This window comes from Delphinus delphis, chromosome 2 (assembly GCF_949987515.2).
Source record: "Delphinus delphis chromosome 2, mDelDel1.2, whole genome shotgun sequence".
NCBI lineage: Eukaryota > Metazoa > Chordata > Mammalia > Artiodactyla > Delphinidae > Delphinus > Delphinus delphis.
Genome location: NC_082684.1, coordinates 135587076 through 135601294, shown reverse-complemented (window position 1 = coordinate 135601294; position 14219 = coordinate 135587076). Strand labels below are relative to the sequence as shown.

Sequence of the window (14219 nt, the reverse complement as noted above, 5' to 3'; positions counted from 1 at the left end):
TCAATCTCAAAAGTAATAGAAAATCATAAATTTATAGAGGTAGTGGAAGAAGCTTGGAAAAAGCAAGCAGAGAAGGCAAGAGTATATTAAAAATTTTGTGATTTTTTTTTTTTTTTTACAAAAGTGGAAAACTAAGTACAACTGCTGATGGTGCAGGTTTAAATTTCAATATTTTCCATTTTGGATCCCAAAATTAATTTTGAATATAGTTCCTACACATCCTGAAAGAATTTCCAAGGTCACAGAGAAGCTTCTGGCACTATACAGAAATTGGACTATGAATGCTGGTAATTAGGTGTCATGGAAAGAGCTGGAGCAGGAATCAGGAAACTTGATTCCAGCTCTTCCCCTAATTGTGGGACCTGAGTGAGTCAGTTCACCTCTCAGAGTCCTCGACCATAAAATGAGGAGGTGGGAATGATGAATGTCATTTTAGGTCTGCCAGGACAGAGCTGTTTAAATAGACCTCTTTGGGCCCTGAATACTTTCAGATTTAGAGATTCCATTACCCTACATCACATCAAATGTACAAATGCACTCTCATGGAATGTGACATAGACATAACTGTGTAAAAGAGTTGTGTTGTGTTTAACTGAGATGTCAATTTTGTTGATATTTTTATTTGATAGTTTTCTTTTCATATTTGGGGGCCAGTAACTTTTTTTCAGAATCCAAATATTTTTAAGGCCTTTGAAAATCACAGAGGCCCTAGGCATGGTGGACTACTGGGCCCTGAGTGCTAAGTGGTAGGGCCCAGCTTTTTTGCTGCCTTTGGCCCCATGAACTCCAAAGGCCCAATATAAGGGAGTATCCAGGGTGGGTGGGAGAGAGAATGGATACTCTAGTTGCTCAGAGACAGCCTTACGGAGCTGTGATTTAAATCATGCCCAAAAGGATACATAGGATTAATAGAGACAGAGGGGAAGGCCTCCAAGATGAATACCAGGAGTGTCAACTGTTGACTGGGGCCCTGGGTGACTGCCCCATCCAGCAGTAACTGCAGTTCTTCACCTCTCTGAGAGACTGGGCCATCCCAGAAGCCACCACTAGGTGGCAACATGCCAAGAGGCTGCAGTCCCCTCTGCCTATCTATAGATACTTTTATGTAATACAAACAATTCTTACCAAATATTATAATCACATTAATATTTTCCTACGTAAAAATTCTTACAGTGCAGTGTACCACCTGCCTTAAAATTAAGTATCAGGTGTGTTGTTTACCACAATGGAGAGTTTGATGCTGTTTGGTGATTTAGTGATGGGAAGAGATCTCATTTAGTTGCTGCTTAACAAAGTATGCTCTCTGTGTGATAGCCAGGATTCTGGAGCCTGTTTTTAAACAGCATCTGAGAAGAGTTAAGTGTGTACACTACCTCTGAGAATCAGGCCAGAATACCGAAGTCAAGAGCCAAGCAAGTGAGTTCTTACTCCTGCCCCAGACTCAGCTTCTGGCAGTCACACAGGGAACAAATCCAAACAGATTTGCTTCTGCCAGACCCCACAGTAATAGTCTCATGCAATATCTCATGTAGTCACTGGATCTTCTCAACAACCCTCAGAGATAGCGACCACTGGTCTGTGTTAACAGACAAGGAAACTGAGGCCCAGAGAGGGGAAGGAAGTTAAGATCACACAGACAGTAAGTGGCGAGGCCAACATTCCCTTCCAGTGAGGTCCTGTAACTCTCGTCCAGTGCTCTTTCTATCCAGTGAAGACATTTACCTTCCTCCAGGCACTGGCCTCTCTAGTCCCTATGGCCCTCAAGCTGCCATCACTTCTTTTCCCTACCAAGCTGCCCCTACCCTTCTCAGCCTTATTTCATCTCAACCTAAACCTGCTGAGAAGCATGTCCCCTAGGGAAGGCCCCATGTCCTACAGACCTTGCCTCTCCCCAACCAAGGAGACCCTTGAGCCCGAGGACCAAAAGTAATAGCAGAGAAAAAGATGCCTCCCTACAGGGACTGATTCTGCTTTATCTCTCCCAACCCAGCCAAGCACATCCTCCTGATTTAACAGCTGAGAAAGGAGAAAAGGTGCCTGAGATCCCATCCCATCCTCTAGAACACCATTCAACAAAGGCATCTCACACTTAACATGCCAAAACCTGAAATCTTAATTTTACCCTTTAAACTATTCCTCTAGCCATCTTTCCCACTCAATACACGGTAATTCCACTCTTCCATTTTTTCAGGGCAAAAGTCTTGGAGACATCCTTGGCTCCTTTCTTTCTCTCACACCTGCATCCAACCCATCAATAAGTCCTTTAGGTTCTAGTTTTGAAATGTATCTATAATATGACCGCTTCTCCCACCCTCTACTAATACTGTGCTGGACCACCCACCATCATCTCTCACCCAGATTACTGCAAACAGCCTCCTTGCTGACCTCCCTGTTTCCATCCTTGTCCCCTTATGGTCTCTTCCCCCCACCGCAACCAGGGTAACCCTTTAAAAATATGAGATATCATGTCACTCCTCTGCTCAGCACCCTCCAATGGATTCCCAGCCTCCACAGTTAATAAGTAGGAAGTAAGCCCCCAGCTCTGTATCTAGCCAAACCAGTAAGGACAGAGGGAACCTTGACTACCCGTGGCTGTATCGCCCAGCCAGCAGAGAGCTGGGCAGGTGGCCTGGTCTCCATAGCTTAGGAATAGCTGTGGGTCTGACTGAGGGTTTGGTCTTGCTCTAGAAAGAATCAAGTGATCAAATGGTGGGTTTCCTATAATGTTGGGACTGTGAATGAAGACATGAACATGGGCAGGGAGGTGGTACACACATCCCTCAGCCACGACAGGCTGCTGAGGAGGGTGGGCTGTGTATTGCCCTCTGTTCTTAAGGCCTGATGCCATCTCTATGGTGGGTGAATCCTCAGTGCTGCATCTCTCAGTAGCCTTAGTTGGAGGTCTACCTTTTAAAAAACTTCCACACGAGCAACAACATGGATGGACCTGGGGGTTATTATGCTTAGTGAAATAAGTCAGAGAAGACAAATACTGTTTCTTATCACTTATATGTAGAATCTAAAAAAATAAAACAAACTAGTGAATATAACAAAAAGGAAACAGACTCATAGATAATAGAGAACAAACTAGTGGCTACCAGTGGGGAAAGGGACGGGGAGAGGAGCAAGATAGGGGTAAAGGATTAAGAGGTACAAACTATTATGTATAAAATAAATAAGCTACAAGGATATATTGTACAGCACAGGGAATATAGCCAATATTTTATAATAACTTTAAATGGATTATAATCTGTAAAACTACTGAATCACTATGTTGTACACCTTAAACTAACATATTGTAAATCAATTATACTTCAATTTAAAATTTTGAATGAAAAAAAACCACTATGAATATCCTGAACAACCTACTGATTCTTTTTCTAAATTTATTATCAGAATGAAAGGTTCTAAATAAAATTTTCAAATCAAAAAAAATTCTACACATGCTTAGGAATCTTCCCAGGTAGCCTCATAGCTGCATCTAGAGGCAACTGAGGGAGGGTCCACCAGGACTATTATCCCCAGTGATTAGTCGAGGAAAGTGGCCCAGAGAGGTGACTTTGCTGAGAGTCACGAATATTTGTCTTAGACCCTGGTACCAAGAGTAGGGCCTTTAGCAAGTCACTTACCCTGTCTGGAGAGTCAGATTCTTCTCCTTACAAATAAAGATGAAAAAGGAAAGAAAACCTAGAGACGGGTCTGCAAAACATCCATGGACTCTGACAGCTCTGAAATTCTATGGTTCTTCAACAAATATTATTTAATCTATAAGTTAGTCTCTCGGTCCCATACCTACCCCAATGGCCATAAGAGAAGGTTGGCAAGACCAAACGCTTTGCTACTTCATTTGCCCTTGGAGATAGTTACAGAATGTAGGGCCTTAGCACATCTGACCACATCTATATCCTCTGCCACCCATCCATCCTGCCTGTCACAGGAAAGAGGCAGAAGCAGCAGGGGTGATCAGGCGGCCTCCATCTGCCTTGAGCACCTAAGGCAAAAAGAGCTCAATACCAGGACCCTCTCTCCCTCACCTCCCCACACAGAAGTGTGTTATTACCATTTCATCCCAAAGCTTGCAGCCCAAGAAGGACCCAGAACCTTGGAACGAATTGGAACAAACAATTCTGGGCAAGCTCGCCTCTGCCTGACCCTGTCTTCAGTTCTCACATGCTTGTTTAAAGGCAATGAGGTTGTTGCAGTTTCTGGGTTTGCCTTCTGCCCTGTGCTCCGCTCAGCCTGCCTCAGGTCTCCCAACACAGTGGCAGTGAGGACTGCATCCAGCCCAGCACAGGTCAGGGAGTAGAGAGCTGGGCCTCTGCAGCACCTCTCCCCACCCCATCCCACCCCTACTGGCCCTGCCCCTGGCTGAAGTTGCGGTGGACTCTTTTTGAAACCAATTAAATTAAAAATAGAATGTGAGCCACATGTGTAATTTTTAATTTTCTAGTAGCCTCATTTTAAAGTGTAATCAGAAAAAGATGAAAATAATTTTAATACATGTGTTTTATTTAACCCAACATAACCAAGAATAGTATCATTTTGACATGTAATCTGTATAAAATATTATTAATGAGATTTCACATTCTTCAAAATCTGGTGTGTATTTTACAATTATAGCACATCTCAATTTGAGCCAACCTCATTTCAAGTGCTCAATAGGTACCCGTGGCCAGTGGCTGCCATATTAGATAGTGCAGATCTAGAATATACATGAGAGTCTATATATAATTTTACTTACCATAAATCTGCTAATGTTAACATTTTGTTATATTCCCATCTAGTCTTTTCTAGATACAGTATTATTTTTACAAAGTTGAAGTCATATTGCCCATATGACTATATCCTTCTCTTGCTGTTTTGTGTATCTTCCTACATCATCAAAAGTGAGTCACAATCATTGTCTTTAATGATAATATCATAGACTATCCCATCACTTGGGTTGTCATAATCTCCTTATCCAATGCCCAAATGTTGGACAGCTGCAATTTTTCAGTTTTACAAATAGTGCTGAGATGAAGATTTTTATGTTGCTCATGCTTCTTAAGGCCTTGATGTAAATCTCTCTAGTGTTCTAGCCATTTTTTAAAAAATGGATTTTGAATATCAGTCAAACAACTATCAACAAGGGCTTTATGACTGGGAGCTGAGACACCTTGGTTTCCTGTCCCACACCTTTGATATGTGGCTCTGAAGCCCAGGGCAAACCACTTTGCTTCTCACACTAGAGTTGCTCCATTTATAAAATAAACCAGCTGTATTTTATAATTTTTAAGGGTCTTTCCAGCGCTAACCTTCAGTGATGTTTTTCCCTCGACCTCACATCTAACCAATTAACCTGTCAAACTAGTCATTTCAAGTCCTACAAGTCATGTCAAAGCCACCTCCTAAACATTTAAAAATATATCCACTTCTCTCCATCCCCAGCCGTAGTGCCTTTCTATGTACATCATCGCTCATCTAAATTGTGATGCAGAGTGAAATTAGGTTCTAAACATTAACAGCGAAATCCAAAATCAAGAATAGGATTAAATGAGATATGTGTGAAAGCCTGGGGCTGGCACAGAGGAGATGTTCAATGAATATTTGCTGTATTTGAATCTGAAACCAGCTTCAAGAAACCCGGTCCCTGAAAGGTTGTGAAGGAGTTCACAGTGAAACATCAGAAGTGCTGCTGTGCCCTGCTGGGAGCCAGCCTGCCCCCAGACACTGAGAGCTGTCAGAAGACAAAGACTCAGCAGCTTCCCCTAAAGGGCTGACAGTCTAGAGGGGGAAATGGGAACCCCTGTCCGCAAAACAAAGATGCCTCAGGCGGTGTCTTCAATGGAAAAACCAGATGGAGAACAGAACAATTATCTGAGCAATTCAGGCAAGCCTGCTGTTGAGGAAAAGGCGTGAAGAAATTTGTTCTATTTCCTTTGTGACAAGGAGTTAGGGAAGCCTGGGGTAGCAAAAACATTTTGAGTCTACAGAAAGACCAGAGTTCTGGCCTACGCTCTATGATTTTAGGCAAACCACGAAACCACTTTTTGATCTCAGTATCCTCATCGGTCAAATTGAGATACAGTAATACCAACTTTGTTCAAACCTAACCACGTACTGGATTGAGTTGTGAGGTTGAACACAATGATTATGAATGGGGAAAACAGCTATTAAATGAAGCAATCTAATAACTACATAGGCAACTGAAAATGAGTCTCCTAAGATTCCACCCCTCTTAAAGGAAATGTTTAGTAATCATCAATAACATCTGTATTGAACTTTATAATATGCAAGGGAATTTTATGCGCATTTATTCTATTTTGTTCTCAAAACCCATTGTGGTAGTGTTATCATTTGTGCCTTTTACACTTAAGGATACTGAGATTGAGAGAGCTTAAATAACCGTTAAAGTTTCCACTCTTTGCGAGGGCCAGATTCAGGCTCTCTTGACTCCTTGGTTGCCTTCCCACTAAAATCCTCATCACCAAAACATTAATATTATTAACATAATATTAATAATGTTTGTTATATGCATTTCTCTTTGATCAAGGACACTGAAACATCAAAACAGAAGCTCTGGAAAAAAATGCCAGACATGTAAGAACAGCAAGTTCACTTTCTTGTATTAAGGAAAAGTAGATGTCCCCAACTGATTTGCATTTTATGCAATATAGCAGGAAACATTTAAGTTGACAAATAGGATATTTACAACTGCAACAGATCCTTGGCAGTTAGTTTTTAACAATTGTTGCAAATGTGATTTATTTGCTATTATAAAAGGGCATTACTGTGCGAATATGACTCCTGAAATTAGCATCAGTTTAGCAAGGGCCCTTGACAGCCTGACCTCTTAATATCCTTATAATGATGCCATTTACATTCCATGCTTACTCAAGTCACTCACTGCTAGATTTGTTTGAGAGGAGTCCACTCTAGGGCAGATGTATTCTGTATTTTAACACACCGAGTTGGTGTGGGGGAGCACATGTAGGCCTTCTAAGGGGAAAAACTGTTTAATCAAGTCTTCATGAAAATGTGTTCGTTTCCAACTTCCTACAGTGAAAACGCATTACTGCTAATTACAGCATACTCCAGAAACACAATACTTCATGTTTTCTCCACAAGACATTTCCATGGCATGGATATATTAAACAAGAACACGTTTTGATCCTCTGCAGCTTTAGCTTTTAGTGTGAGTGGGAAACTAGTCCTGGGTAAGGATTGGCTGGGCCAGGATTAAAGCCATCTCCACCAGCAGGGAAAGGGCAGAGGGTGGACTTGGAGCCAGGCAGAACTGGGTTCAGAACCCAGCACCACCACTTCCTAGCTGTGTGGACATGGGTACCTCTCTGAACCTCTGTTTCTTTATCAGTGACACGGAGCTGTTATTTTTAAGGTTATTATAAAGATCTGAGATGTTTGTGAAGCACCTGGCACACTGCAGGTACTTGATACATGGGAATTGGTCATGTTTGTGTTGCTTGTCAAAGCTCAGATGTTACCTTCTCCATGATGCAGCCCTGAGTTCAAACTAGACGAACTCAGCCTGTCTGTTCTTTCTGCTTTGGTACTACTTTGTTCCATCCCTTTATCATATCAAGTATTCATTGTGTTGTAATCAACTGAGTATGATTCTATCTGTCTTCCCATTCTTGATGTGTCTCTTTACCTTTTACACTCGGATAACTAGCACAATAATATGCCTTGAGCATTGAACTCAGGAGGATTTTGGGGGTGCTTCTGGATTCAGTGTAGGGGTGAGAAGTGACAAGAGAAATTAAGGACGGTCTGCCACAGGAGAGGAGAGAAGGTACCATATGACCCACTTTGCCATCAGCAGTTTAGCACATAGTAGATGCTCAGTTAAGTATCTGTCAAAGGTGTTAATGGACATTACTCAATTATCTAGTAGCTTAGAGTAACTTATTGCTTATATATATCTGTTTATCAAAGCATTTTAATTTCTACTGCATTATAGTATCCTTCTAATGACCCTGGGATTCAGCTAGGGTGGATGCTATCTTCGTTTCCCTGTTGAGGATACTGTGACATTGTAGGGTGGGTGAAGTGACTTTCCTGCACCCTTAAGGTAAAAATAGTGGTAGAGCTAAGGCTTGTAGGCCAACCCTAAGTTTCCCTTAAGAATCATGTTGAGATTCCCAGAGAAGCCAGCACTGCTTTTTCTGAAGCCAGGGCAAACTGCCCTTTTCTAATATTTACGCACTCAGGGCAAACTGCCTTTTTCTAATATTTCCCCCTCTGTCTGCTCTGCTTGAACTCCCCATCCTCTGGAGTTCCCATCCAGCTTCACTTCTCAGTAGTAAGCATTACACTGGCTACTTTAGAAGTGACAAACCACAGGCAGAAAAATCAAAGTGCACATGAGCCTTTCGGAACCGGGCCTCTCCATCAGATTATCTTGGACAGGTATTTCCAATTGTGTAACCTCCAGAACCTTAAATCTTCTGATGAGAATCAGACTGGAGACTCTATCCCTCAGTTGAACGAAGGAGAAACAGAAGCAAAAACATCTACTCCGTTAAGTCACATGTTCACTGTTGTAGTTGGGTCTGGTGTGGTTTGGGGTGGCCAGAGGTGGTGGGGGCCTTCTCTCCTGGTGACTGATCACACCCTCACTTCTCCGGCTCCTGTTCTACTCAGGTGTGGGCAACAGGCCTCAACCTCTCATACAGCGACCAGCTGGCCCTGACTCAGCTCACCTTATACTTGACCAACGGCCACCTGGATTGCAGTTTGAGCACCCTTGAAGTGCCCCGCTTTGTTCCCAAGGAAGACAAGAAAATGAGCCACTTAAATGCTGCGGCAATGCCGGTAAGTGACCGATGCTTCCTGATTCTCCTCAGTGTCAGCAGTACTCACCCGCCATTTACTGAGCTCTAGTTGTGTGCCAGGCTCTGTGGGTCCAGAGAGAAGAAAGAATCTCAGGCAAGTCTTTGAACCTACCAAAATGGGCTTCTGGTACATGAATGTAGGAAAGGGGAGGCGGCGTCCAGAAAGGGCAAGCACTATGTGGAAGGACGAAAGTACATGGGGCTTTCCAGGGCTGGATGTTTGTGTGTTCCCCTCCATTCTCTTCTCAGCTCGCTTCCCGGGGCAAGTACATCTATACCCACTGCTTCAATTACCAGAAGCTTCCAACAACCTGTATTTTTCTAGCCCCAGTCTCTTTTTTGAGCCTCAGACTCCTAGATTCAATATTCAACAGAATGTCTCAAGAGTCCTCAAGGGTCAAACTACCCAAAACTGCACTCACCGTCTCTCCTCCCCTATATTTCCACCTGGCGGGTCAGGCCAGAAGCTGATCTCTCACCCTATATCACCACATCCAGTCAGCAACCAGCTCATGTTGATGCTAGCTGCTAAAATGCCTCGACTCTGACCCCTCCTTCTTCCGTCAAAGATACTGCCTTCACTTCAGCTTCCATGGTCTCACACTAGTGCTACAATAGCTTCTCATTAAGACTCTCTGCCTCCTGTCAAGGTGGTTAAAGTGAAAAGTGGATCTGAGCATGCTGCTCCCCTACTTATGATTTTGAAATGACTCCTGTCATCTTCAGGAAAATCCCAACTTCTCAGCTTGGTTAATGAGGCCCCTTGTGATCTGTGGCCCAATCCCCCATTCTCATCACTAGGCCATCTCTAGGGGGCTGGAGACAGTAGTCCTGGGACTGGTTCAGGTTTACCAACCTCAGGACCCTGGATAACAAAGGGCAAACCTCCGTGGGGACAGTGGGCTAGGTTGTTCCTGGGGAAGGAGAGCAAAGTTCAAGAGGACCAGATGGCCCTTCCTGTAGGTGGGATATGACAGCAGATTGGGGCTCAAGCCACAGCTGCTCTGACAATGCCAGAGGCTCTCTTGTGCCTTCTCTTACAGTAGTGGGCTTCGTGCCCTTTTTGCAAATGAAGCTCTACTTGAGGTCCAAATATGTCAAGCAGATAAAAGAGGAATGCCAGTGGTTAATAGGACCCCCACTCCAGTGCCCTAGAGATATCTTTTCAGAGCAGTATCTCCTGCCTCTCTGTTGAGTCTCTTTGGGTCCAAGAGACACCTCTGGATTTAAAGAACACTTGTTTGACTCTGCCCAGGATTCCCACATCACCTTCCTTGGCAGGAACTCGGTGTACACTTGGAAGGGTAGCCTGGAGAGGGTGCCAGATGTCTTGGGGGACTCAGGCGACAGCCTCCTTCTCCTGCTCAATCCACTTGTCCTATGAGGTACCATTGCTCATGGGAATACCTTAGATCTCTTTACTTATTAAGAAGAGAAGCAGAGTTGGACTAGGAGTGAGAAACAGACCTCTTTTAATTAGGTCCCAGGACCTTGCTAGGAATTTCCCAGGTTTGGTCCCACCTGTGGCCTCTGTCCTCTCCAAAGGGACCTACAAGACCCTAAGTTCAGTGCCAGAGGGAGGGACAGCAGTAGAACTTGACACCTTCTGGCTTAGTGAACCTATCTCCATGCCATTTCCAAAAGGAAGCTGGAAGCTGAGTTAATATTCAACGCAAGACTTCCAAAGACAATTTGCTGCATTTAAGTATGTTGCTTCAGAAGGCTGTAAGCAGAAGTTGTACTTTGAATTAGAAGCACTCTCCCATCTTCCCCATCTTGCCTATAGATTTCAATCCTAGCTACAGATGACATACAGGAATTCTCCTGTGATCGAGAGTCTTAAACACTTTTAGGAATTGCCCATACACAAGAGGGACACATTATGATCTTCAATAATTCAAATGTCTCTACAGTCACTGAAGAAGAGCTATTCAGGTTTTCTGATGCAGGAATAAATTGAAAGTGCTTTTGGTTTTAGAAAGATACATGGAGGTTCTAACCCTGGTGCCACTGTACATGTGTGTGCACACGCGTGGTCCTATGCATATGTGCACGTGTGACAGGTAAGTTTTAAAAGAATCGTGCATGCACGCATGCACACACAGTACAATTTACAACCAAACTGAAGCTCCTGAACAAGTGTGAACAGACTGTGATGCCATCAGGTTTACAGTCAGTTGACAGCCCCCTTTGAAGACAAGAAAAAGGAAATACACAGATACGACTACAGCGATAATGAGGGCACATTCAGAACAAATGCCTATAAAAGGTTTCCAGTTTTGGCCTATTCCTTTAGATAATACGCTGTGCAGGGGAAAAGCAAAAACTTTTCTGAACTCTAAGAAGAGCCATTGTCCCCTTATTAGAAACAGGTGGCAAACCACTCTCATTTAGACCGGGTTAGACCAGGTGCATGGGCTTCTGATCCAGTGTCCTCCACAAATAACCCCTTGAAGGTGGAAACAAGATCAGATGAGTCCCAGATGTACATGTTTTGAAAATGAAAAGGAATCACCTAACGGCTTTTTAACTTTTAATTAACGTTCTGTCAGACTGGACGTAAATTGCTACCCTTTTCTGTCCGTTTTTTACTCTTCCTCTCTCTTGGTGGACCCTCCATACCACAGTTGGTGAGTGGCCAAAAGGGACCATCTCTGCAAACATCTTAAAACAACCCCAGTCATTTATAAGCATTTTAACAGCACATGATCTGTAATGAATGATTAAGTAAAACCTTTTGTGTTAAATTATGATGTTAATAATGATTCTGTCTCCTGTAATTTATTATGAATTCTCAAATGCTTCGGGTTTGATTTTGATAGAATGCAACAACAGAGTTTATGTGATGACTTTATTTTTAGAACCCCTTCTTTGAAGGCAGGCCTTTCCCCACTACTGCTGCTACTGTAATTATGTACAAAACCAATCACTCATTAGAGTTAGGATACGTTATCTTCTAGACAGATGAGGCTAAATAAGCAACACATTAATAATTCAGAGAGCAGTTCATTATGCATGTGGATGCCTGCTTCCTAACTGAAATAAGAACCTCATCAGCCTCTGCCAACCCTTAAACAATAGTTCTGTGTTATTGCAACCACATTCAAGTTTACGCTTGTTAAACTGCTACTTGGATTATTTTATCAAACGTTCATTTATTTGTGGTCCCTTACTGCCGAGAACAGATTTTGGAAGCTCCTTTTTTAAGTTAATGATTTGAGCAATGGGTGTTATTAATTCTCAGAATATTATAAACATGATTAATTTTCAGGCAGAGATTTATTACATAAGGATTTCAACTATGTCAACTGAAATGCATCACTGTCAAAACAAGTATCATGGCGAAAACAGAATATGCTCCACACTTCAAATGCTGGTGCTCAGAACTAAATCAATTTAAATTGTGGCTGAAGCAAAATTATATTCTCCAGTGAAAAGGAGTATTTCGAGCTTTCTTTATTTGGCTTGAAGCATTCTTGTTAGATTGTGATTTAGAAAGGTAGTTTAATAAAACTAGACTTCTACCAATAATATTTTGCCTTCTATTTCTTCCCCCTTGTTTTACTAGAAAACGCTAACCTCTGAAATTCCCACACATTCCAAATGTGGCCAGTGGGAATTTGGAGAGGACAACACTGTTCTAAGTCAGGGGTCATGAATTCTGATCCTCTCTCTGGCCTCAGTTTCCTTGTTTATAAAATAAGGGAGACCTAAGTGACCCCCAGGGTCTCCTAAGGCATTTGATTTTATGGGGCCTGTAGAGTAGGGCTCTGTATCAAGCCTGGCCCAGGCAGTGTCATGTACAGTGGGGTACTGGGGACAGGGAATCTTTCCTGTAAGGGGACATAGGAAGGGCCCATCCCTCTGTTCCACAGCCTTCCATTGAATGGTCTTTTTCTTGCAGAATCTTTTAGAAAGGAGTAATATTGTTGTGACAGGTCACATGCTAAGTCCTCGTCAGCCATCACCTTAGTTATCAGTTAATACTTTCAGCCAGAATCAACTAGAAGTAAGTTCACCTCTTTGTGCCAGGCATTCTACTAAGCGCAGAGGATATAAGGATGAGTAGCAAAGAGCTCCAAGTTTTTCAAAGGACCCAGATAGGCCAGCATATAGCTATAATGCATATAATAACATCCAAAATGTACTGAGCCTTTACTCCTCACCAGGTACTTTAACTAAGTGCTTTACATGAATCTTTATACAACCTAATATATGGGGCAGGTGCTGTTATTATGCTCATTTTTAGATAAGAAGACTGAAGTTAAGAAATGTTAAGCAACTTGTGGAAGGTCACTCAACAAGCAAGTATGGAAGCCAGAATTAAGCCCAGGCCTGTCAGACTGTAAAGCTTGTGTCTCAGCATTGTGCTACCCAACCTGCCTTGTGTTGGCTGAGAGGCAATGACCCAACCCCAGAGTACAGCTTCAGCTCATCCCTGAAGAAGTCTCTGGTTGAGGCCATGGAAAAAGCTCTTCTTCCAAAGGAGGCTTCATCTCCCTGTGTGATGAGGTTATTTGCAGGCATATTACTATTATCCACTGGCTCCTAATCTGCTCCGAGCTAGGCCAGGACTCAGTGAGCACTGAATGGGCCAGATGGTTGTGGAGGAGTCTTCCGATGCTATAAAATTCTTTAGGTTATGACTTTTTTGGTAAACCTAAATGGATTTCACAGCATCAGAAGAGAGTCAATTACACAAGTCAGCCTTTTAAAAATGATGTTTTCCATTTGTATAATGCTTTATACTTTAAATAGACATGAGCTTATTTGATCCCCAAGAAGTAGATAAGACATGGATTATCATACCTATTTTACAGATCAGGAAGGTAAGGCTATTCAAAGGTAAGTGAACTGCCCAAGGTCATAAAGCTAAGTAAGCAGCAAAGTCCAGGTTTTCTGATTCAAGTCCCTTTCTGATGAAAAGACTTACTGGTTGGTTGTTGTTTTGTCTTGTTTTTCAAATAATTTATCTTATTTGTGAAACTATTTAGTTTAACAAATGCTAATAAGAGCTAACTTGTTTTTGAGTGCTTATTCTGTGCCAGACACTGTTCCAAGGTCTTTACAAATTCATTTAATCCTCGAGACAACACTGTCACCTGTGCTATCAGGCGGGATAAAAGACAACACTAGATCATTGACAGTTTTTTCCTGTAGGAACTGCAGAGTTGGTTAAGTCTTTAAAAAAAAAAAAAAGTAGGTGTATTGTATATGTTCATCTTTATTTGCATTATTATAACACATTTATTAAGCACTTAAGATAAGCCAGCAATTTCACCAAGCATCCAGGATACAGAGACATTTGACAAAGTCCCTGTCCTCGAGGAGTTGAAAAGAAATATAAAATAGATAGCACATACACAAGGAAAAAGCACAAGGTCT

General features: G+C 42.4%; 1 protein-coding gene and 1 long non-coding RNA gene across 4 annotated transcripts in view; one reads left to right on the top strand and one right to left on the bottom strand.

The window, feature by feature from the left end:
• Positions 1-14219, bottom strand: part of LOC132419825 (uncharacterized) — a 94490-nt gene that overhangs the window by 43091 nt on the left and 37180 nt on the right. The gene's annotated exons all lie outside the window — the stretch shown is intronic.
• The window catches only part of IQCH (IQ motif containing H), a 209680-nt gene that overhangs the window by 175680 nt on the left and 19781 nt on the right, over positions 1-14219 (top strand). For 2 of the 3 annotated variants that reach the window (XM_060003709.1, XM_060003715.1), the window contains 2 exons: positions 8644-8814; positions 13433-13438. The exons of the other annotated variant lie outside the window; for it this stretch is intronic. In XM_060003709.1, coding sequence (XP_059859692.1) covers positions 8644-8814; positions 13433-13438 — 177 coding nt within the window. The remainder of the gene's footprint in view (positions 1-8643; positions 8815-13432; positions 13439-14219) is intronic. 3 annotated transcript variants of the gene reach the window in all.